Source organism: Cherax quadricarinatus, chromosome 50 (genome assembly GCF_038502225.1).
Source record: "Cherax quadricarinatus isolate ZL_2023a chromosome 50, ASM3850222v1, whole genome shotgun sequence".
Taxonomy (NCBI): Eukaryota; Metazoa; Arthropoda; class Malacostraca; order Decapoda; family Parastacidae; genus Cherax; species Cherax quadricarinatus.
The window spans coordinates 15,126,555-15,151,104 of NC_091341.1; the positions used below are offsets into that span (position 1 = coordinate 15,126,555).

Below are 24,550 nucleotides of genomic sequence, written 5' to 3' on the forward strand. Positions count from 1 at the left end.
GCTTCCCTCTCCTATGTGCGAAACATCGTCCTCAGCTTCCCTCTCCTATGTGCGAAACATCGTCCTAAGCTCCCCTCTTCTTTGTGCGAAACATCATCCTAAGCTTTCCTCTCCTATATGCGAAACATCGTCCTAAGATTCCCTCTCCTATGTGCGAAACATCATCCTAAGCTTCCCTCTCCTATATGCGAAACATCGTCCTAAGATTCCCTCTCCTATGTGCGAAACATCGTCCTAAGCTTCCCTCTCCTTTGTGTGAAACATCGTTCTAAGCTTCCCTCTCCTGTGTGCGAAACATCGTCCTAAGCTTCCCTCTCCTATGTGCGAAACATCGTCCTCAGCTTCACTCTCCTGTGTGCGAAACATCGTTCTAAGCTCCCCTCTCCTGTGTGCGAAACATCGTCCTAAGCTTCCCTCTCCTATGTGCGAAACATCATCCTAAGCTTCCCTCTCCTATGTGCGAAACATCGTCCTAAGCTTCCCTCTCCTATGTGCGAAACATCATCCTAAGCTTCCCTCTCCTATGTGCGAAACATCGTCCTCAGCTTCCCTCTCCTATGTGCGAAACATCATCCTAAGCTTCCCTCTCCTATGTGCGAAACATCGTCCTCAGCTTCCCTCTCCTATGTGCGAAACATCGTTCTAAGCTTCCCTCTTCTTTGTGCGAAACATCATCCTAAGCTTTCCTCTCCTATATGCGAAACATCGTCCTAAGATTCCCTCTCCTATGTGCGAAACATCATCCTAAGCTTCCCTCTCTTATGTGCGAAACATCTTCCTAAGCTTCCCTCTCCTTTGTGTGAAACATCGTTCTAAGCTTCCCTCTCCTGTGTGCGAAACATCGTCCTAAGCTTCCCTCTCCTATGTGCGAAACATCGTCCTCAGCTTCACTCTCCTGTGTGCGAAACATCGCTCTAAGCTCCCCTCTCTTGTGTGCGAAACATCGTCCTAAGCTTCCCTCTCCTATGTGCGAAACATCATCCTAAGCTTCCCTCTCCTATGTGCGAAACATCGTCCTCAGCTTCCCTCTTCTATGTGCGAAACATCGTCCTAAGCTTCCCTCTCCTATGTGCGAAACATCATCCTAAGCTTCCCTCTCCTTGTCATGTAGGGGGGTAATGATTAGGGGAATATGGGGGTAAGCGGAGGGAGTCAGTAGGCAGGGGACAGGCAGGCGAGGTGGTAGGAGAGATGATTAGCGGAGGTAGGTAGGTAATGTGAGGTCACTGGTGACTACATCTTCACCTCTCATTACTCTACACTCCACACTACTCACCCTCTCACTGCTTTAACTAAACATAATAAAATATAAGAAATAGGAATAGTAAATAACGGGGACAGTGAATATTACTATTCTACTCAAACACAGTTTATTATTAAGTCTTTGTACAATAATATATTTGGGAACAGGAGTACATTATTGGGGTTTAGATAAATGGGGTGGTACACATAAGCAGTGAGACAGGGAATACAATTAGCTTGGCGAAACAGAATATAACTTACAATATAGTTCAGAGGACAGTTCATCACAGGAACTAAGCCACAGGTCCCAAGACCTACACAGCACGAGTACTGCGCCAAGCCAGTACTCTGCCCAGTGCCTCCAACAGTCTCCTCCAGAGACTTCAGGAGCCTTCTCCCGAGCCCTGCACCCCAGCAGCAGCAGCAGCTCTCGAAGTCTCTGCTCGGAGCTCTGCACCCAGGCCAGTGCTCCGCACAAATCTCCTGATCATGAACGAACGAACGAAAGTTCAGGTAAGATCCCAAATGGGATGAGCGGGGAAGACGGGACAGACGAAGAATAGTGCTGGAGAGGAGTGTTCTTAGTTGTAGAAATAGAGCCAGGGCTTAACCCAGCAGCTAAGTCGATCGTGGGACAGGCATTGAGAACACACATAGCAGGCTCTTCTGTTGGGACTCCGGTGGGTGAGTGGGGAAGTGTGGACAGACGATGAACAGTCGTGAGAAGGTCTTGAGTTGTAGATGAAAGAGCCAGGGCTAAACCCAGCTGCGTGGCACTGCGAGGCAGTGTAGAGAGGGCATGTTGAGGACATAGAGGAGAGAGCAGACTGCAGACAGTGCTCGCCGACTGATATGCTACAGGCTGAGGTGAAGAGCTGGTTTGGACGTCAGGTGTTGGGAAGGGTGTTGTGTGTTTGGCTACACTTCGCTGGTGATGGAGCCACTCTTCAGTGGCTGCACCTCTCCTGCCAACGGTTTATAAGCTCCTTCTCAGCACGTATGCCGTATTCTATTCAAGATTGATGGACTGACCACATCGACTCAAGGTTGAGGGACTGATTACCTCATTCTCCTCCTGTTCTTCAAGATTCTCCTTTGTATGGACTGATGAAGCCACTGCGTGGCGAAACGTTTCCTCAATAAAGATACCCAAGAGTTGCACATGTGTCTAATTTATCAACATGACTAAGACTACTCTGGACTCAAAGTATAGTTTACCTTAGCTGTCAGAGGCTAAGTCTACACTGAAGTAATTCCTCCCTTAGAAAATGACTAAATCTTTACCAGACAGAATTCAGATGAAACATGCTCTCAGAAACACACACACACACACACACACACACACACACACACACACACACACACACACACACACACACACACACACACACACACACACACACACACACGCACACACACACACTACTTACCAGTCTGCCCACTTCGTTGTTGTGAAGGTCGATGGGGAAGCGTGGATCCCTGCCTTTCATGCCAGCGTCGACGAAGAGTCGAGCGAACTTGTTGCCGAAGTCGATGTTGTCTGAGCAGCCGCCCCACTCCCAGTCCATACCTGCCAGGGCGAGGAGGAGGACGTCACGTTGCGAGGGAGATGTCACGGAGATGTGAGGTAGACATCACGAAGAGATGAGTAGTTTGAGTTAGGGTGGGATGTGTACTTTGAATTAGGGGTGCGTATTTTGAAGGAGGGATGAGTAGCTTTAGAGAGAATAGAGTGTTTGAGAGAGAGAGATTAGTTAATGGGATGGATGCATAGTTTATCAGGGGCATTGAGGTATAATACCTATGTGGATGCTAAACAGTTAACGAGCTCACCACCAGACGGAGGATCGAGCCTCTCACCATCCCGGGCTTAACTGTCAATAAATTCAGTGAATCCAAACAATATGTGATGTGAGGGCATTGACTTACCCGAGGGTCCCTTGGCACGGTAGTCACAGTTACAGGAATCGATGGTGCCCTCTGTGCACGCCCTGGTCACTGTGTGGGTCACTGCTGCAGAGGTCAGCGCGTACAAGAAGGCCACCTCTCGGCACGCTGTCAAGAAAGAGGTCAAGAGGTCAGGGGGGGGCAAATAGGTTTAGAGGTCAAATGCTATCAGGCTGGGGAAAGAGGTGTATCTGTGTGTGAGACACGAGTGTCAGGAGGTGGGTTGGTGTGACCGCTCTAACTCCTGGGCTACACGTCTCTCGACCAGTTAGAATACTTTTCACTTACCACAGGTTTCATAAGAACATAAGAACGAAGGAACACTGCAGAAGGCCTACTGGCCCATGCGAGGCAGGTCCAAGTCTCCTACCGGCTTAAGCCAATGCACCCAACCTAGTCAGGTCAGGTCACATTGACTTAAGGGAGGAACACGGCAACCGACCTGGTAGCACAAGCTATCAGGTCTAACTCACACCCACCCACATCTACTCATGTATTTATCCAACCTATTTTTAAATCTACACAACGTTCTGGCCTCTATAACGGTACTCGGGAGTTTGTTCCACTCATCCACAACTCTATTACCAAACCAGTACTTTCCTATATCCTTCCTGAATCTGAATTTTTCCAACTTAAAACCATTGCTGCGAGTCCTGTCTAGGCTAGATATTTTCAGCACACTATTTACATCCCCTTTATTTATTCCTGTCTTCCATTTATACACCTCAATCATATCCCCCCTAATTCTACGTCTTTCTAGAGAGTGCAGATTCAGGGCCCTTAGTCTATCCTCATAGGGAAGGTTTCTGATACATGGGATCAACTTTGTCATCCTCCTTTGTACATTTTCCAGAGAATTTATATCCATTCTGTAATACGGTGACCAAAACTGTGCAGCATAATCTAAATGAGGCCTAACCAAGGATATATAGAGTTGAAGAACAACCTGAGGACACTCCTATTATTTATGCTTCTTGATATGAAGCCAAGGATTCTATTAGCTTTATTGCGAACACTTATGCACTGTTGTCTTGGTTTCAGATTACTGCTAACCAGAACTCCTAAATCTTTTTCGCAATCCGTAATATTAAGATCTACATTATTTAGTTTATATGTGGCATGGTTATTGTCCTGTCCAACATTTAGAACTTTGCATTTGTCTATATTAAACTGCATCTGCCACTTCTCCGACCACTGCATCAGTCTATTCAAATCTTCCTGGAGTGCTCGAATGTCCTCGTCAGAATGAATTCGACGGCCTATTTTGGTGTCATCGGCAAACTTGCCGATGTCGCTCTTTATGCCCTCATCTATGTCGTTTATGTAGATTGTGAACAGCAGGGGGCCCAACACTGACCCCTGTGGAACACCGCTCGTGACGCTTCCCCACTCTGATTTCTCCCCATTTATGCAAACTCTCTGCTGCCTATTTATCAACCATGCCTCTATCCAGGAAAAAATTTCTCCTCCTATTCCATGTGCTTTAATTTTCCTCAATAGTCTCTGATGTGGGACCCTGTCAAAAGCCTTACTGAAGTCCATATACACAATATCATTTTCATTACCATGATCTACCTCCTCAAATACCTTAGTGAAAAAAAGTTAATAAATTCGTAAGGCAGGAACGCCCCTTTGTAAAACCATGCTGAGATTCGTTGATTAATTTATGCTTTTCAAGGTGGCTACGAACTGCCTCGGCAATTATTGATTCCATAAATTTTCCCACTATGGAGGTTAGGCTTATTGGTCTATAGTTCGAAGCTAAGGACCTGTCACCTGTTTTGAAAATAGGTATCACATTTGCCATTTTCCACTTATCTGGCACCATGCCAGTTTGTAGTGATATGTTGAAAAGATTAGCCAAAGGTGTGCTAAGCTCCTCTTTACATTCCTTTAGAACCCTTGCATACAGTTCATCAGGGCGAAACGTATTGTAATAATTCGCCTTGTTGGGGGTAGAGCTCCTGGACCGTTGTGACTGTAGCTAAGGTTTTGGATAGTTATGACTGGACCCTAGCTCCTGGTCCAGACTCCTCGGAGAGGAGCCTGAACGGAACTATCTGATTATACAGCTGTCTAGCAGATATTTGCGGTCTAACTCACATCTGCTGGACCGTAATTAACACTACGCTACCTTACTCAGAGAACACTTCACCTCATTCCTCCTGTTGCTGTTCTTGCAACATTACATAGCTCCTGATGTCGCACGGAGATGTGTGAAAGTACTTGAGCTGAAGATTTCCATACTCCGTGGCTTGTCTTGCATATGTATATATATATATATATATATATATATATATATATATATATATATATATATATAAGTGTGTGTGTGTGTGTGTGTGTGTGTATGTGTGTGTATATATATGTGTGTGTGTGTGTGTGTGTGTGTGTGTGTGTGTGTGTGTGCGTGTAAACCCTGTTTATCCCTGGTCACATCATCCCAGCAGAGTAAGCAGGAACCGCCTTCTCCATGATCCCTATTTACTGCCTCGTCGAAATCTCCATCTCCTGAGAGGGGAGTCCATGTTTTATGCGTGTTGATGCCTCGACCCAGCCTCTCAGCTGCTGTAATGACCGCTGTTATTGATTATTGATGCCGCTTTAGCAGTCATAGTGCATTCCTGGGTGCTGGGGACACAGAGGTGGGGAAGGGAGTAGGTGGTGGAGGGGAAGGGAGAGGAAGAATGACTGTGGGTGGTGGGGAAGAGATGGAAGGTTTGTGTGCGCGGGCGTGTGTGTGTGTGTGTGTGTGTGTGTGTGTGTGTGTGTGTGTGTGTGTGTGTGTGTGTGTGTGTGTGTGTGTGTGTGTATTTCGTAAATACGCATGTGTGTACTGTTAAACCAGGGGAGGGAGGGAGTCCCTCCCCTCCTTCCCTCTACCCGTCTCTCCCTCGCAGCATCAATCTCGCGTCACAGATGAGGTGAGATAAGCTGCCAGTGTTTTCCCACACATTCTACCATCACTTGTTATCATATCTGGCTGGACCTGATTCCAGCCATAGTGGCCAACGTTCCTCCCACATGCTTGACCAATACCTCAGGTGGAGGCCAGGAGGAGGACCACGAGCACCAGGAAGAGGACCAAGAGCACCAGGAGGAGGACCACGAGCACCAGGAGGAGGACCACGAGCACCAGGAGGAAGACCACGAGCACCAGGAGGAGGACCACGAGCACCAGGAGGAGTACCACGAGCACCAGGAGGAAGACCACGAGCACCAGGAGGAGGACCACGAGCACCAGGAGGAGTACTACGAGCACCAGGAGGAGGACCACGAGCACCAGAAGGAGGACCACGAGCACCAGGAGGAGGACCACGATCACCAGGATGAGTACCACGAGCACCAGGAGGAGTACCACGATCACCAGGAGGAGGACCACGAGCACTAGGAGGAGGACCACGAGCACCAGGAGGAGGACCACGATCACTAGGAGGAGGACAACAGTCACCAGGAGGAGGACCACGATCACCAGGAGGAGGACCACGAGCACCAGGAGGAGGACCATGATCACCAGGAGGAGGACCACGAGCACCAGGAGGAGGACCACGATCACCAGGAGGAGGACCACGATCACCAGGTGGACCACGATCACCAGGAGGAGGACCACGATCACCAGGAGGAGGACCACGATCACCAGGAGGAGGACCACGATCACCAGGAGGACCACGATCACCAGGAGGACCACGATCACCAGGAGGAGGACCACGATCACCAGGAGGACGACCACGATCACCAGGAGGACCACGATCAACAGGAGGACCACGATCACCAGGAGGTGGACCACGATCACCAGGAGTAGGACCACGATCACCAGGAGGAGGACCACGATCACCAGGAGGAGGACCACGATCACCAGGAAGAGGACCACGATCACCAGGAGGACCACGATCACCAGGAGGAGGACCACGATCACCAGGAGGACCACGATCACCAGGAGGACCACGATCACCAGGAGAAGGACCACGATCACCAGGAGAAGGACCACGATCACCAGGAGGAGGACCACGATCACCAGGAGGAGGACCACGATCACCAGGAGGACCACGATCACCAGGAGGAGGACCACGATCACCAGGAGGAGGACCACGATCACCAGGAGGACCACGATCACCAGGAGGACCACGATCACCAGGAGGACCACGATCACCAGGAGGAGGACCACGATCACTAGGAGGAGGACCACGATCACTAGGAGGACCACGATCACCAGGAGGACCACGATCACCAGGAGGACCACGATCACCAGGAGGACCACGATCACTAGGAGGAGGACCACGATCACCAGGAGGACCACGATCACCAGGAGGACCACGATCACCAGGAGGAGGACCACGATCACCAGGAGGACCACGATCACCAGGAGGAGGACCACGATCACCAGGAGGAGGACCACGATCACCAGGAGGAGGACCACGATCACCAGGAGGAGGACCACGATCACGAGGAGGACCACGATCACCAGGAGGAGGACCACGATCACCAGGAGGAGGACCACGATCACCAGGAGGACGACCACGATCACCAGGAAGACGACCACGATCACCAGGAGGACCACGATCACCAGGAGGACCACGATCACCAGGAGGACCACGATCACCAGGAGGACCACGATCACCAGGAGAAGGACCACGATCACCAGGAGAACGACCACGATCACCAGGACCACGATCACCAGGAGGAGGACCACGATCACCAGGAGGACCACGATCACCAGGAGGACCACGATCACCAGGAGGACCACGATCACCAGGAGGACCACGATCACCAGGAGGAGGACCACGATCACCAGGAGGACCACGATCACCAGGAGGACCACGATCACCAGGAGAAGGACCACGATCACCAGAAGGACCACGATCAATAGGAGGACTACGATCACCAGGAGGACCACGATCACCAGGAGGACCACGATCACCAGGAGGGGGACCACGATCACCAGGAGGACCACGATCACCAGGAGGACCACGATCACCAGGAGGACCACGATCACCAGGAGGATGACCACGATCACCAGGAGGAGGACCACGATCACCAGGAGGACCACGATCACCAGGAGGAGGACCACGATCACCAGGAGGACCACGATCACCAGGAGGACCACGATCACCAGGAGGACCACGATCACCAGGAGGACCACGATCACCAGGAGGAGGACCACGATCACCAGGAGGAGGACCACGATCACCAGGAGGACCACGATCACCAGGAGGACCACGATCACCAGGAGGACCACGATCACCAGGAGGAGGACCATGATCACCAGCAGGAGGACCACGATCACCAGGAGGACCACGATCACCAGGAGGAGGACCAGGATCACCAGGAGGAGGACCAGGATCACCAGGAGGAGGACCAGGATCACCAGGAGGAGGACCACGATCACCAGGAGGACCACGATCACCAGGAGGAGGACCACGATCACCAGGAGGAGGACCACGATCACCAGGAGGAGGACCACGATCACCAGGAGGACCACGATCACCAGGAGGAGGACCACGATCACCAGGAGGAGGACCACGATCACCAGGAGGACCACGATCACCAGGAGGAGGACCACGATCACCAGGAGGACCACGATCACCAGGAGGACCACGATCACCAGGAGGAGGACCACGATCACCAGGAGGACCACGATCACCAGGAGGACCACGATCACCAGGAGGACCACGATCACCTGGAGGAGGACCACGATCACCAGGAGGAGGACCACGATCACCAGGAGGAGGACCACGATCACCAGGAGGAGGACCACGTTCACCAGTTGGAGGACCACGATCACCAGGAGGACCACGATCACCAGGAGGAGGACCACGATCACCAGGAGGAGGGCCACGATCACCAGGAGGAGGACCACGATCACCAGGAGGAGGACCACGATCACCAGGAGGAGGACCACGGTCACCAGGAGGAGGACCACGATCACCAGGAGGACCACGATCACCAGGAGGAGGACCACGATCACCAGGAGGACCACGATCACCAGGAGGACCACGATCACCAGGAGGACCACGATCACCAGGAGGACCACGATCACCAGGAGGACCACGATCACCAGGAGGACCACGATCACCAGGAGGACCACGATCACCAGGAGGACCACGATCACCAGGAGGAGGACCACGATCACCAGGAGGACCACGATCACCAGGAGGACCACGATCACCAGGAGGAGGACCACGATCACCAGGAGGACCACGATCACCAGGAGGACCACGATCACCAGGAGGAGGACCACGATCACCAGGAGTAGGACCACGATCACCAGGAGGACCACGATCACCAGGAGGAGGACCACGATCACCAGGAGGACCACGATCACCAGGAGGAGGACCACGATCACCAGGAGGAGGACCACGATCACCAGGAGGACCACGATCACCAGGAGACCACGAGGAGGATCACGATCACCAGGAGGAGGACCACGATCACCAGGAGGACCACGATCACCAGGAGGACCACGATCACCAGGAGGAGGACCACGATCACCAGGAGGACCACGATCACCAGGAGGACCACGATCACCAGGAGGACCACGATCACCAGGAGGACCACGATCACCAGGAGGAGGACCACGATCACCAGGAGGAGGACCACGATCACCAGGAGGACCACGATCACCAGGAGGAGGACCACGATCACCAGGAGGAGGACCACGATCACCAGGAGGACCACGATCACCAGGAGGACCACGATCACCAGGAGGACCACGATCACCAGGAGGACCACGATCACCAGGAGGAGATCACCAGGAGGAGCACCACGATCACCAGGGGGAGGACCACGATCACCAGGAGGACCACGATCACCAGGAGGAGGACCACGATCACCAGGAGGAGGACCACGATCACCAGGAGGACCACGATCACCAGGAGGAGGACCACGATCACCAGGAGGACCACGATCACCAGGAGGACCACGATCACCAGGAGGAGGACCACGATCACCAGGAGGACCACGATCACCAGGAGGAGGACCACGATCACCAGGAGGACCACGATCACCAGGAGGAGGACCACGATCACCAGGAGGACCACGATCACCAGGAGGAGGACCACGATCACCAGGAGGACCACGATCACCAGGAGGACCACGATCACCAGGAGGAGGACCACGATCACCAGGAGGACCACGATCAGGAGGACCACGATCACCAGGAGGAGGACCACGATCACCAGGAGGACCACGATCACCAGGAGGAGGACCACGATCACCAGGAGGACCACGATCACCAGGAGGACCACGATCACCAGGAGGAGGACCACGATCACCAGGAGGACCACGATCACCAGGAGGAGGACCACGATCACCAGGAGGAGGACCACGATCACCAGGAGGACCACGATCACCAGGAGGACCACGATCACCAGGAGGACCACGATCACCAGGAGGAGGACCACGATCACCAGGAGGAGGACCACGATCACCAGGAGGACCACGATCACCAGGAGGAGGACCACGATCACCAGGAGGAGGACCACGATCACCAGGAGGACCACGATCACCAGGAGGAGGACCACGATCACCAGGAGGACCACGATCACCAGGAGGAGGACCACGATCACCAGGAGGACCACGATCACCAGGAGGACCACGATCACCAGGAGGACCACGATCACCAGGAGGACCACGATCACCAGGAGGAGGACCACGATCACCAGGAGGACCACGATCACCAGGAGGAGGACCAGGATCACCAGGAGGAGGACCACGATCACCAGGAGGAGGACCAGGATCACCAGGAGGAGGACCACGATCACCAGGAGGACCACGATCACCAGGAGGAGGACCACGATCACCAGGAGGAGGACCACGATCACCAGGAGGAGGACCACGATCACCAGGAGGAGGACCACGATCACCAGGAGGACCACGATCACCAGGAGGACCACGATAACCAGGAGGACCACGATCACCAGGAGGAGGACCACGATCACCAGGATGAGGACCACGATCACCAGGAGGACCACGATCACCAGGAGGAGGACCACGATCACCAGGAGGACCACGATCACCAGGAGGACCACGATCACCAGGAGGACCACGATCACCAGGAGGAGGACCACGATCACCAGGAGGAGGACCACGATCACCAGGAGGAGGACCACGATCACCAGGAGGAGGACCACGATCACCAGGAGGAGGACCACGATCACCAGGAGGACCACGATCACCAGGAGGACCACGATCACCAGGAGGACCACGATCACCATGAGGACCACGATCACCAGGAGGACCACGATCACCAGGAGGACCACGATCACCAGGAGGACCACGATCACCAGGAGGACCACGATCACCAGGAGGAGGACCACGATCACCAGGAGGACCACGATCACCAGGAGGACCACGATCACCAGGAGGACCACGATCACCAGGAGGAGGACCACGATCACCAGGAGGACCACGATCACCAGGAGGAGGACCACGATCACCAGGAGGACCACGATCACCAGGAGGAGGACCACGATCACCAGGAGGAGGACCACGATCACCAGGAGGAGGATCACGATCACCAGGAGGAGGACCACGATCACCAGGACCACGATCACCAGGAGAACCACGATCACCAGGAGGACCACGATCACCAGGAGGAGGACCACGATCACCAGGAGGACCACGATCACCAGGAGGACCACGATCAACAGGAGGAGGACCACGATCACCAGGAGGACCACGATCACCAGGAGGACCACGATCACCATGAGGACCACGATCACCAGGAGGACCACGATCACCAGGAGGACCACGATCACCAGGAGGACCACGATCACCAGGAGGACCACGATCACCAGGAGGACCACGATCACCAGGAGGACCACGATCACCAGGAGGAGGACCACGATCACCAGGAGGAGGACCACGATCACCAGGAGGACCACGATCACCAGGAGGAGGACCACGATCACCAGGAGGAGGACCACGATCACCAGGAGGACCACGATCACCACGAGGACCACGATCACCAGGAGGACCACGATCACCAGGAGCACCACGATCACCAGGGGGAGGACCACGATCACCAGGAGGACCACGATCACCAGGAGGAGGACCACGATCACCAGGAGGAGGACCACGATCACCAGGAGGACCACGATCACCAGGAGGAGGACCACGATCACCAGGAGGACCACGATCACCAGGAGGACCACGATCACCAGGGGGAGGACCACGATCACCGGGAGGACCACGATCACCAGGAGGAGGACCACGATCACCAGGAGGACCACGATCACCAGGAGGAGGACCACGATCACCAGGAGGACCACGATCACCAGGAGGAGGACCACGATCACCAAGAGGACCACGATCACCAGGAGGACCACGATCACCAGGAGGACCACGATCACCAGGGGGAGGACCACGATCACCAGGAGGACCACGATCACCAGGAGGAGGACCACGATCACCAGGAGGACCACGATCACCAGGAGGAGGACCACGATCACCAGGAGGAGGACCACGATCACCAGGAGGAGGACCACGATCACCAGGAGGACCACGATCACCAGGAGGACCACGATCACCAGGAGGACCACGATCACCAGGAGGAGGACCACGATCACCAGGAGGACCACGATCACCAGGAGGACCACGATCACCAGGAGGACCACGATCACCAGGAGGAGGACCACGATCACCAGGAGGAGGACCACGATCACCAGGAGGAGGACCACGATCACCAGGAGGACCACGATCACCAGGAGGACCACGATCACCAGGAGGACCACGATCACCAGGAGGAGGACCACGATCACCAGGAGGGGGACCACGATCACCAGGAGGACCACGATCACCAGGAGGACCACGATCACCAGGAGGACCACGATCACCAGGAGGAGGGATGAAATTTGACTGAAATATTTTTTATGTACTGTACATGTGTGTGTGTACTCATCTAATTGTGGTTGCAGGGGTTGAGACTCAGCTCCTGGCCCCGCCTCTTCATTGATCGCTACTAGGTTCTCTGCTTCCTGACCTTTGTCATACCTCGTTTTAAAGCTGTGTGTGTGTGTATGTGTTTACTAAAACAGGCAGAGGTTGAGTGACTTGAAATGAATGAATTTATTTGGAACATTCTTAACCGAACTTGAACGTTCCTGGCTTATTAGAAGGTTCGTGGAACGTTCCTGGCTTCTTAGAAGGTTCGTGGAACGTTCCTGGCTTCTTAGAAGGTTCGTGGAACGTTCCTGGCTTCTTAGATGGTTCGTGGAACGTTCCTGGCTTCTTAGAAGGTTCGTGGAACGTTCCTGGTTTCTTAGAACGTGAGGAACGCCAGCAACGTTCCACTTCACTGAGTTGAACTACCAATGTTAATTTTGTTGTCTGGTTCCCACCCCTCCTCTTCCTCCTTCTCCTCTTCCTTTTCTTCCTCCTCTTTCTATTCTTCCTCCCCCTCTTCGTCCTTCTCCTGTTCTTCCTCCTCCTCCTATTCTTCCTCCTCCTTCTCTCTCTCTTCTTCCTCTTCCCGTGCCTCTTAGTGTTTGTTTTACTCAGTATTTGTTTCAAAGTTGATACTAAACATTAATGTTATATGAAACACAAGAATCAAAACACCTGATGAGAGAGACGGACGGACGTTTTCTACACGAGATATATCGTTGAGCCTCGTTGATTTGCATCACAATTACAATATCCTGGCTGTTGTCTCCGTTTATCCTCGTTAGTCCTCGTTAGTCTTCGTTAGTCCTCGTTAGTTTAGTGTTCGTTACAAGAAAAGATTTGTAGCCAGCAAGGTCCATGAGAGCCTTCAGGACGGCTGTAACGGGTCTTTGTGTATTTTAACGGTAGATACATAAGTATACTTCATGTTTCAGTGTGGTATATGCAAGTTTTTTTTATCAGGGGCTTTTAAGGGCCACTGTTGCTGATGACTTCAGAAGGTCAGGGTTCAGGGGTGGTTATTAATATGTGGAGAGTAACTCAAGATGGCGTGGTTGGACTGCCGGCTGCGAGGGTGGGTTGTGGGTTGGGGCGCGGGTGTTCTGGGGGACCCACGCTCTCGAGTTTTGTAACCCGATTCTCCCGAGCTATGGGTTCACTCTCGGAGCCTGTGAGTTCACCCTCACGAGTGATGGGTTCACTCTTTGAACCCACAAATTCACGTTCTCGAGTGATAGGTTCACTCTTTGAACCCACAAATTCACGTTCTCGAGTGATAGGTTCACTCTTTGAACCCACAAATTCACGTTCTCGAGTGATAGGTTCACTCTTTGAACCCACAAATTCACGTTCTCGAGTGATAGGTTCACTTTTTGAACCCACAAATTCACGTTCTCGAGTGATAGGTTCACTCTTTGAACCCACAAATTCACGTTCTCGAGTGATAGGTTCACTCTTTGAACCCACAAATTCACGTTCTCGAGTGATAGGTTCACTCTTTGAACCCACAAATTCACGTTCTCGAGTGATAGGTTCACTTTTTGAACCCACAAATTCACGTTCTCGAGTGATAGGTTCACTCTTTGAACCCACAAATTCACGTTCTCGAGTGATAGGTTCACTCTTTGAACCCACAAATTCACGTTCTCGAGTGATAGGTTCACTCTTTGAACCCACAAATTCACGTTCTCGAGTGATAGGTTCACTCTTCGAACCCACAAATTCACGTTCACGAGTGATAGGTTCACTCTTCGAACCCACAAATTCACGTTCTCGAGTGATAGGTTCACTCTTTGAACCCACAAATTCACGTTCTCGAGTGATAGGTTCACTCTTCGAACGCAATGAACCTCTACTTTCCCGAACGATACTTGTCGGTATTTTATACTACTTCCACAGCTTTTAAGATATGAATAAGATATTACAAGGACGACTATGAAAATAATTCATTTTATCTGACTTTTTAGGGGGTTTATCCTGGTGGATAATTTGCACTGTGTATGATAATTGTAATTATGTGTACCTGTGCCTAAATAAACTTACCCATGAGCGCTGTTTGACCGATTATATTATTATTAGCCCATGAACTCGCCTTTCTGGACGACGTAACCATATTCCGAACCCACGAATCCGCTTCTCCGAGGGATGTACTCACTCTCCGAATCCACGAATCCGCCTCTCCAAGGGATCAACCAACGAATCTGCCTCTCCGAGTTATGTACCCACGAATCCGCCTCTCCGAGTTATGTACCCACGAATCCGCCTCACCGAGGGATGTACCCACGAATCCGCCTCTCCGAGGGATGTACCTACTCTCCACACCCGACGAACAACTAGTCTGTACTCGTGGAACATGAAGCTTATCGACTCCGGGTGACCGAAACGGTAACAAATCCGGGGACTTCTGGAGGACAACAGTACATCTATTTCCACTAATCCTCTTGTTCCTGAGGCTGTTATAATCCAGGAACAGCAGATTATATTCCCGAATATACCTTTTAATCCCTTCTCTGCTCAAAATTATATAGCGAAAAATCTTTCCATCTTGTTTTTAGTATTTTATGGATTAAAATGTTCTTGACTTGTGGTGTTTATACGTTTTTAATGACCCTAGTATAGTGGATAGGTGAGGTTACGTAAAGTGTGTCAGGAAACAGGACAAGTGTGTAGTGGATAGGCTTTAAACCCGACGAAGCAAAGCAACAGGCAGTATATTAGAGGTGAGTCTGTTAACGTAGGTGTGAATGATGTGAGTCACCGCTTGAGTGTGTGTGCTTAATTAGCGCTCAAACTCCACTAGATTTAGGAAGGTGGTGAATCCTTTGGTTATTGTTTTGTGATGAAGTAGCAAACGTCTGTTTATAGTGACCTGCTTATAGTGACCTGTTTAGAGTGGCCTGCTGATAGTGACCCGCTGACAGTGGCCTGCCTCGATTAAGCGTGAATGAGCTCCATTTCTCCAGGGGAGGGATGGCCTATCAGGCACTGTCAGTGTTATTTCAGCGTAGAGCCTTGAAATGGGCAGAGTGTAGACCTATGACCGGGCAGCCAGGGCTAGTAGGTGTTAGACCCCACCCTTCACCCCATAACCACACCCACCCTTCACCCCATAACCACACCCACCCTTCACCCCATTACCACACCCACCCTTCACCCCATAACCACACCCACCCTTCACCCCATAACCACACCCACCCTTCACCCCATAACCACACCCACCCTTCACCCCATTACCACACCCACCTTATAACCCCCACCACCCACCCTTCACCCCATTACCACCCCCACCTTATAACCCCCACCACCCACCCTTCACCCCATAACCACACCCACCTTATAACCCCCACCACCACCACATCACCACCCCCACCACCCACCCTTCACCCCATAACCACACCCACCTTATAACCCCAACCACCACCACATCACCCCCACCACCCACCCTTCACCCCATAACCACACCCACCTTATAACCCCAACCACCACCACATCACCACCCCCACCACCCACCCTTCACCCCATAACCACACCCACCTTATAACCCCCACCACCGCATCACCACCCACCCTTCACCCCATAACCACACCCACCTTATAACCCCCACCACCACATCACCACCCCCACCATCCACCCTTCACCCCATAACCACACCCACCTTATAACCCCCACCACCACATCACCACCCCCACCACCCTAACACAACCCTCACACAACCAACACCACCCTCCACTACCAAAACACCATCCTCACACAACCCCCACCACCCTTTCACCACCCTCACTACCCTATCACCACCTCCACTACCCTAACACCACCCCTACTACCCTAACACAACCCTCACTGCCCTTACACCGCCCCCACCACCATTACACAACCCCCACCACCCTTACACTACCCTATCACCACCTCCACCACCCTACCACTACCCCCACTACCTTAACACAATCCCCACTACCCTGAAACCGCCCCCACCACCCTTACACCACCCCAACCACCCTTACACCACCCCCACCACCCTTACACCGCCCCCACCACCCTTACACCACCCCCACCACCCTAACACAACCCCCACTACCCTAACACCGCCCCCACCACCCTTGCACAACCCCCACCACCCTAATACCACCCCCACTACATAACACCACCCCCAACCACCCTTACACAACCCCCACCACCCTTACACAACCACCGCCACCCTTACACCATCCCCCCACAATTCATATCCCCAGACACGGTGACTTCTCTTCTCCCTCAACCCTCTACACTCCACTCCCTGACCCCTCACACACCTCCACTCCCTGACCCTCACACACCTCCACTCCCTGACACTCACACGCCTCTCCACTCCTTGACACTCACATACCTCTCCACTCCCTGACCCTCACACACCACTCCACTCCCTGACACATACCTCTCCACTCCCTGACAATCACACACCTCCACTCCCTGACCCTCACACACCTCCACTCCCTGACACTCACACACCTCTCCACTCCTTGACACTCACATACCTCTCCACTCCCTGACCCTCACACACCACTCCACTCCCTGACACATACCTCTCCACTCCCTGACAATCACACACCTCCACTCCCTGACCCTCACACACCTCCACTCCCTGACACTCACACACCTCTCCACTCCCTGACACTCACATACCTCTCCACTCCCTGACCCTCACACATCACTCCACTCCCTGACACATACCTCTCCACTCCCTGACCCTCACACACCACTCCACTCCCTGACACTCACATACCTCTCCACTCCCTGACCCTCACACACCTCTCCACTCCCTGATCCTCACACCTCCACTCCCTGATCCTCACACCTCCACTCCCTGACACTCGCATACCTCTCCACTCCCTGACCCTCACACACCTCTCCACTCCCTGACCCTCATAAACTTCACTCCCTCACCCACCTCTCCACTCCATGACCCTCACACACCTCTCCACTCCTTGAACCCTCACACACCACTCCACTCCCTGACACACACCTCTCCACTCCTTGAACCCTCACACACCACTCCACTCCCTGACACTCACACACCTCTCCACTCCCTGACACTCACACACCACTCCACTCCCTGACCCTCACACACCACTCCACTCCCTGACCCTCACACACCTCTCCACTCCCTGACACTCACATACCTCTCCACTCCCTGACACTCACATACCTCTCCATTTCCTGACCCCTCACACACCTCTCCATTCCCTGACCCTCATAAACGTCTTCACTCCCTGACCTTCACACCCCTCTCCACTCCCTGACCCCTCACACACCTCTCCACTCCCTGACCCTCATAAACGTCTTCACTCCCTGACCTTCACACCCCTCTCCACTCCCTGACCCCTCACACACCACTCCATTCCCTGACACTCACATACCTCTCCACTCCCTGACCCTCACACACCTCTCCACTCCCTGACACTCACATACCTCTCCACTCCCTGACACTCACATACCTCTCCATTTCCTGACCCCTCACACACCTCTCCATTCCCTGACCCTCATAAACGTCTTCACTCCCTGACCTTCACACCCCTCTCCACTCCCTGACCCCTCACACCCCTCTCCACTCCCTGACCCTCACGCACCTCTCCACTCCATGACCCTCACACACCTCTCCACTCCTTGATCCCTCACACACCACTCCACTCCCTGACCCTCACACACCTTTCCATTCCCTGACCCTCACACACCACTCCATGACCCTCACACACCTCTCCATTCCCTGACCCCTCACACACCACTCCACTCCCTGACCCTCACACACCACTCCACTCCCTGACCCTCACACACCACTCCATGACCCTCACACACCTCTCCATTCCCTGACCCCTCACACACCTATCCACTCCCTGACCCCTCGCACACCTATCCACTTCCTGACCCCTCGCACACCTATCCACTTCCTGACCCCTCGCACACCTATCCACTTCCTGACCCCTCGCACACCTCTCCACTCCTTGATCCCTCACACACCACTCCACTCCCTGACCCTCACACACCTCTCCATTCCCTGACCCTCACACACCACTCCATGACCCTCACACACCTCTCCATTCCCTGACCCCTCACACACCTATCCACTCCCTGACCCCTCGCACACCTATCCACTTCCTGACCCCTCGCACACCTATCCACTTCCTGACCCCTCGCACACCTATCCACTTCCTGACCCCTCACACACCTATCCACTCCCTGACCCCTCACACACCACTCCACTCCCTGATCCCTACACACCTCTCCACTCCCTGACCCACATGTTTAGGCGGGTGCGACATGTGATTGTAGGGCATAGTAACACATGTTTAGCAGGGTGTGGCAGGTGTTTTTCACGTGTTCTAGCAGCAGGTGATTGTAAGGGATAGTGTCTAGAAACTGCTTTAGAGCAGCATCCCTTCTAAGTTGAATGATACTTCTAGGCCTTCCGTATTGCAATCAACACATCATCAGGAGCTTGCGATGTTGCAGAAAAGAGGAAGAGGAGGTCCAAGCAAATCTGATCACAGGAAACGCAAAAGGAGCTTCCTGTGATCATAGAGCTATCATTCACCCCCCCCCCCTCTGTGGTTATTTTGTATCTTGTATCGCTTGTTCGCAATTTTTGCACAATATATATATATATATATATATTTAAATATATATATATATATATATATATATATATATATATATATATATATATATATATATATATATATATATATATATATATATACTCCTTTCTCTCCTCCATTGTTTCTCTTCTACATTCTTTTCCCATTCGCCCTATCTGCCCTATTCTGTCCATCTATCCTCTCCTGCTATCCCTCCCCAGACAAGCAAGGAGTGTTAAGGGATACCCTAAACAGGCTTGGATGGTGACAGTCCCTTGCTAACTTTAAGAACACACACACACACACACACACACACACACACACACACACACACACACACACACACACACACACACACACACACACACACACACACATACACGTGTGTGTGTGTGAGCTAAGGTGGTGAGCTTAAAAAAGAGTAAGCTCAGGGAGGGGAGGGGAGCTTTAAGCGACGGAGCTCAGGTTGTATGGTCAGCTGGAACGAATGGATAATGAGGGAGGAGGGAAGTAAATGTATGGGAGGGAGTTTCAGGGCCCAGGGAGGAGAGGGAGAGATGGAGAGAGAAAGAGAGAGGGAGAGAGAGAGAATCGAAAACACTAACAGGGAGAAGATCCAAGACTATTTATTATCTATCAAGATGTTTTGGGTAGACAGGAAGAGAGAGATAGAGGTTGTGGGTAGACAGGAAGGAAGAGGTAAGTATAACAAGCCACTTAACCAATCCTTCGGCGTTTCAGTCAGTCCATAAAGGATCGAAACGTGTCTTAATATTCCCTTTACTGTACCATTAAATTTCCCCTCCCCTCCCCTCTCCACCTCCCCCCATCTTGTGGGGATGGTAGTAGTTGTTAGCGTGAAGAAGCCAATTAGCCTAGACAAGGCAATTAACCAGGTAACGACAACACGACCCAGATGACCACGTCGGGGAGTAGGGGGAGGGTCGTAGAAGGGGTGTCATAGACGAGGGTGGTCGTAGAGGGGGTGTCGTAGACGAGGGTGGTCGTAGAGGGGGTGTCGTAGACGAGGGTGGTCGTGGAGGGGGTATCGTAGACGATAGTGGTTGTAGAGGGGGTGTCGTAGAGGGTGGTCGTAGAGGGGGTGTCGTAGACGAGGGTGGTCGTAGAGGGGGTGTCGTAGACGAGGGTGGTCGTGGAGGGGGTGTAGACGATGGTGGTTGTAGAGGGGGTGTCGTAGAGGGTGGTCGTAGAGGGGGTGTCGTAGACGAGGGTGGTCGTAGAGGGGGTGTCGTAGACGAGGGTGGTCGTGGAGGGTGTCGTAGACGAGGGTGGATGTAGAGTGAGTGTCGTAGACGAGGGTGGTCGTGGAGGGGGTGTCGTAGACGAGGGTGGTCGTGGAGGGGGTGTCGTAGACGAAGGTGGTTGTAGAGGGGGTGTCGTAGACGAGGGTGGTCGTAGAGGGGGTGTCGTAGACGATGGTGGTCGTGGAGGGGGTGTCGTAGACGAGGGTGGTCGTAGAGAAGGGGGTCGTACAGGGGTGGAAAGGTAGCAATGGGGGGGGAAGGGAGTGGATAGAGGAATATGGCAGATGGAAGAAAAAAACAGAAAGGAGAGTAATTAGGGTAAATGCAAGACTGCATGGTAGATAGACTCGGTCTACCATACTGGTAGACAAGTCTACCCATACTGGTCGACAAGTCTACTCATACTGCGATTCCGGGGGGTCATCCCCCAGCGGCCCAGTTCCAGACCAGTGTGACGGTCGGACAGACGAAACTGTTTGTGCTAGCAATGTGCATCCCAGCCCTGCTCATCAGGAAATAGATCTAAGGAATATGTCAAAAAAAAATCTCACCCTCATCGAGGGCCATAAAGTGAAGGGAATATTTATGTTGTATATCCCCTAGCATACGAGTGGGGATTCGAGGCTACTGACACTCGCTATCCCGTTTTGGCTGGGAAGATATTAGCATTCGTAGGCAATGAGATATGTTTGAATATAATATATCTGTTTGTGGTGTGTATACAGTACACACACACACACACACACACACACACACACACACACACACACACACACACACATTATATATATATATATATATATATATATATATATATATATATATATATATATATATATATATATATATATATATATATATATATATATATATAATATACACATGCATGTATATTATATATATTTTCTTTTTTTCTCTCTGGGTAGGAGGGAAGGAGAGTAAGGGAACACGAAGACAATAGTGAGCAAGGAAATAGGTAGATGGATAATAAGATGGGGTAAGGAAGGAAATAAGTGGAAATGGGTAATTAAGTAATAGAGGGAGATGAGGTAAGAGAGGAGAAAATAAGGGGGAAGAATACTGAGAGGGAGGGAATATGTAGGAAAGGAGGACAGAAGGAAATAGGTAAAGAGGCAAGATAGGTAGGAGGAAGGAAATGGGTAAGAGGAGAAACTGGGTAGGAGGGAGGGAGAGAATAAGGGGGAGGGGGTGGTGTGTTTACACTGTGTGGACTGTCAGGGTGAAACTGAACCCGTCCAGGATACCCACTTGAGCTATCCTCACCTATCCTGGTCAGGATAGTTGAGGATAGCTCAAGTGAGGACAATAGGGAAAGAACGGGGGATAGAGAAAAATATGACAGGGCAATATAGGATTAGAGGGGAAAGTATACGAAAGGAAAATAGGTAGGATAGGAGAGGATAAAAGAGTATGGGAGAGAAGGATAACGTAAGGAGCACTGCAGTAGGCCTACTGGCTCATGCTAAACAGATCTAACTCACACCTACATACACCCTGTCGAGTACTTGTCCAACCTGCTTTTTAAAGCTTTCCCGTAGCTCGATTGTTAGCGCACTCAGCTCACACACTGTGGTCCGGGGGTCGATCCCAGGTATGGCTGAAAACATTAAGACGTGTTTCCTCAAGGCACCTGCTGTCCATGTTCATCCATCAGTAAAATAGGTACCTGGGTGTTAATCGACTGGTGTGGGTCGCATCCTGGGACAAAATTGACCTAATTTGCCCAAAATGCTCTGCATAACAAGCGGCTTTCTATATAGTAGTATGTCATTGATGTCAACTAGGTCTGTACACCTTGTACATGGAGAAATAATAACAATATTAATAATAATAATAATGATTATTATTATTATTATTATTATTATTATTATTATTATTATTATTATTATGACGAAGTTGTTGTTTCAGTGACGCTACCTGGTAAGTTACTCCACTGATCTATAACGCTTTTATCAAACTAGTGTTTTCCTATACCCGTTTTGAAACCTAAATTTCTCCAACTTGAATTCATTGCTGTTGGTCCTGTCTTGCTTAGATATTTTAAGTACCTCATTTATATCCCAGTTATTTATTCGTGTTTTCCAATTGTATACTTGAGTCATAACCTCCCAAGCTGTCCTTCTCTCCTGAGAGTGCTGGTAATACAATGACAGACTATACTGACACGATGTGAATAAGACGACGTGTCGTCCACCAAGTACATTATCAATGAATTAACAAGGTATCTAGTGGAAGAAACGTCTTTACAATAAAACGCCATAACCAGTATTTTGTTTAGTTAGAGTGTAAGTAACGTCAGTCTGTCCTCGTAGGAGAGATTTCTGATAAATGGGATCAATTTTGTCATCTTCCTTCTTTCTCTGTATGTTTTCCAGCGCATTTATGTCCATTCTGTAATACAGTGACCAGAGCTGCACCTGGAAAATCCTAGAGGGACTAGTACCGAACTTGCACACGAAAATCACTCACTACGAAAGCAAAAGACTTGGCAGACGATGCAACATCCCCCCAATGAAAAGCAGGGATGTCATTAGCACGTTAAGAGACCATACAATAAGTGTCAGGGGCCCGAGACTGTTCAACTGCCTCCCAGCATACATAAGGGGGATTACCAACAGACCTCTGGCAGTCTTCAAGCTGGCACTGGACAAGCACCTAAAGTCAGTTCCTGATCAGCCGGGCTGTGGCTCGTACGTTGGTTTGCGTGCAGCCAGCAGCAACAGCCTGGTTGATCAGGCTCTGATCCACCAGGAGGCCTGGTCACAGACCGGGCCGCGGGGGCGTTGACCCCCGGAACTCTCTCCAGGTAAACTCCAGGTATAATATGACTGAGGCCTCAACAAGGATTTATAAAGTCGAAGTATAACCTGACTACTCCTGTTATTTACACTTCTTGATACGTAACCAAGAATTCTATTCTCTTTATTGCGAACACTTACTCATTGTTGTCTTGGCTGCTAACGAGAACTCCTAAATCATCGTCGCATTTACGGTGACTTAGGTTTGTGAGGCCTGGTCACGGACCGGGCCCCGGGGGCGTAGACCCCCGAAACCCCCTCCAGTTATACATTATTTAGATTACAAGTGCTATGGTTAGACTCCTTCCCCAGGCTTAGTACCTTACATTTGTCTACATTAAACTGTATCTGCCACTTACGTTGCATCAACTTATCCAGATCTTCGTGTAGTTTTCCACCATCTCATCAGAAATCATCGAGACGATGGAAGAGGATAGAACTAGCAGGTAGGTGAGAGCGGGAGGTGAGGAGAGGCAGGATAGACACGTTGGAAATACAAGCAAATACGCTCTTATTTTCTCTTTATTTATGACCCAAACTGAAACACGTTGTTGTTTTTTTCTGCTTTGTTGTTTTTGTTTTTATTTTTGTTGATAAAATTTCTGTGATTTTTATACTGGAGAGCGTTAATAATAATAATAATAATAACGAGAGAGAGTGAGTGAGAGAGAGAGAGAGAGAGAGAGAGAGAGAGAGAGAGAGAGAGAGAGAGAGAGAGCTCCCCTCCTTCACATCTTCCACGTCTCCTCACCAGTGTAGATGGAGTCACGACCTCTCACCATCCCAT

General features: G+C 51.5%; 1 protein-coding gene across 1 annotated transcript in view; it reads right to left on the minus strand.

The window, feature by feature from the left end:
* Positions 1 to 24,550, minus strand: part of wg (Wnt family member 1 wingless) — a 131,721-nt gene that overhangs the window by 39,834 nt on the left and 67,337 nt on the right. The window contains exons 3-4 of the mRNA XM_070095428.1: positions 3,172 to 3,297; positions 2,673 to 2,812 (exon numbers count right to left, since the gene is read on the minus strand). Coding sequence (XP_069951529.1) covers positions 2,673 to 2,812; positions 3,172 to 3,297 — 266 coding nt within the window. The remainder of the gene's footprint in view (positions 1 to 2,672; positions 2,813 to 3,171; positions 3,298 to 24,550) is intronic.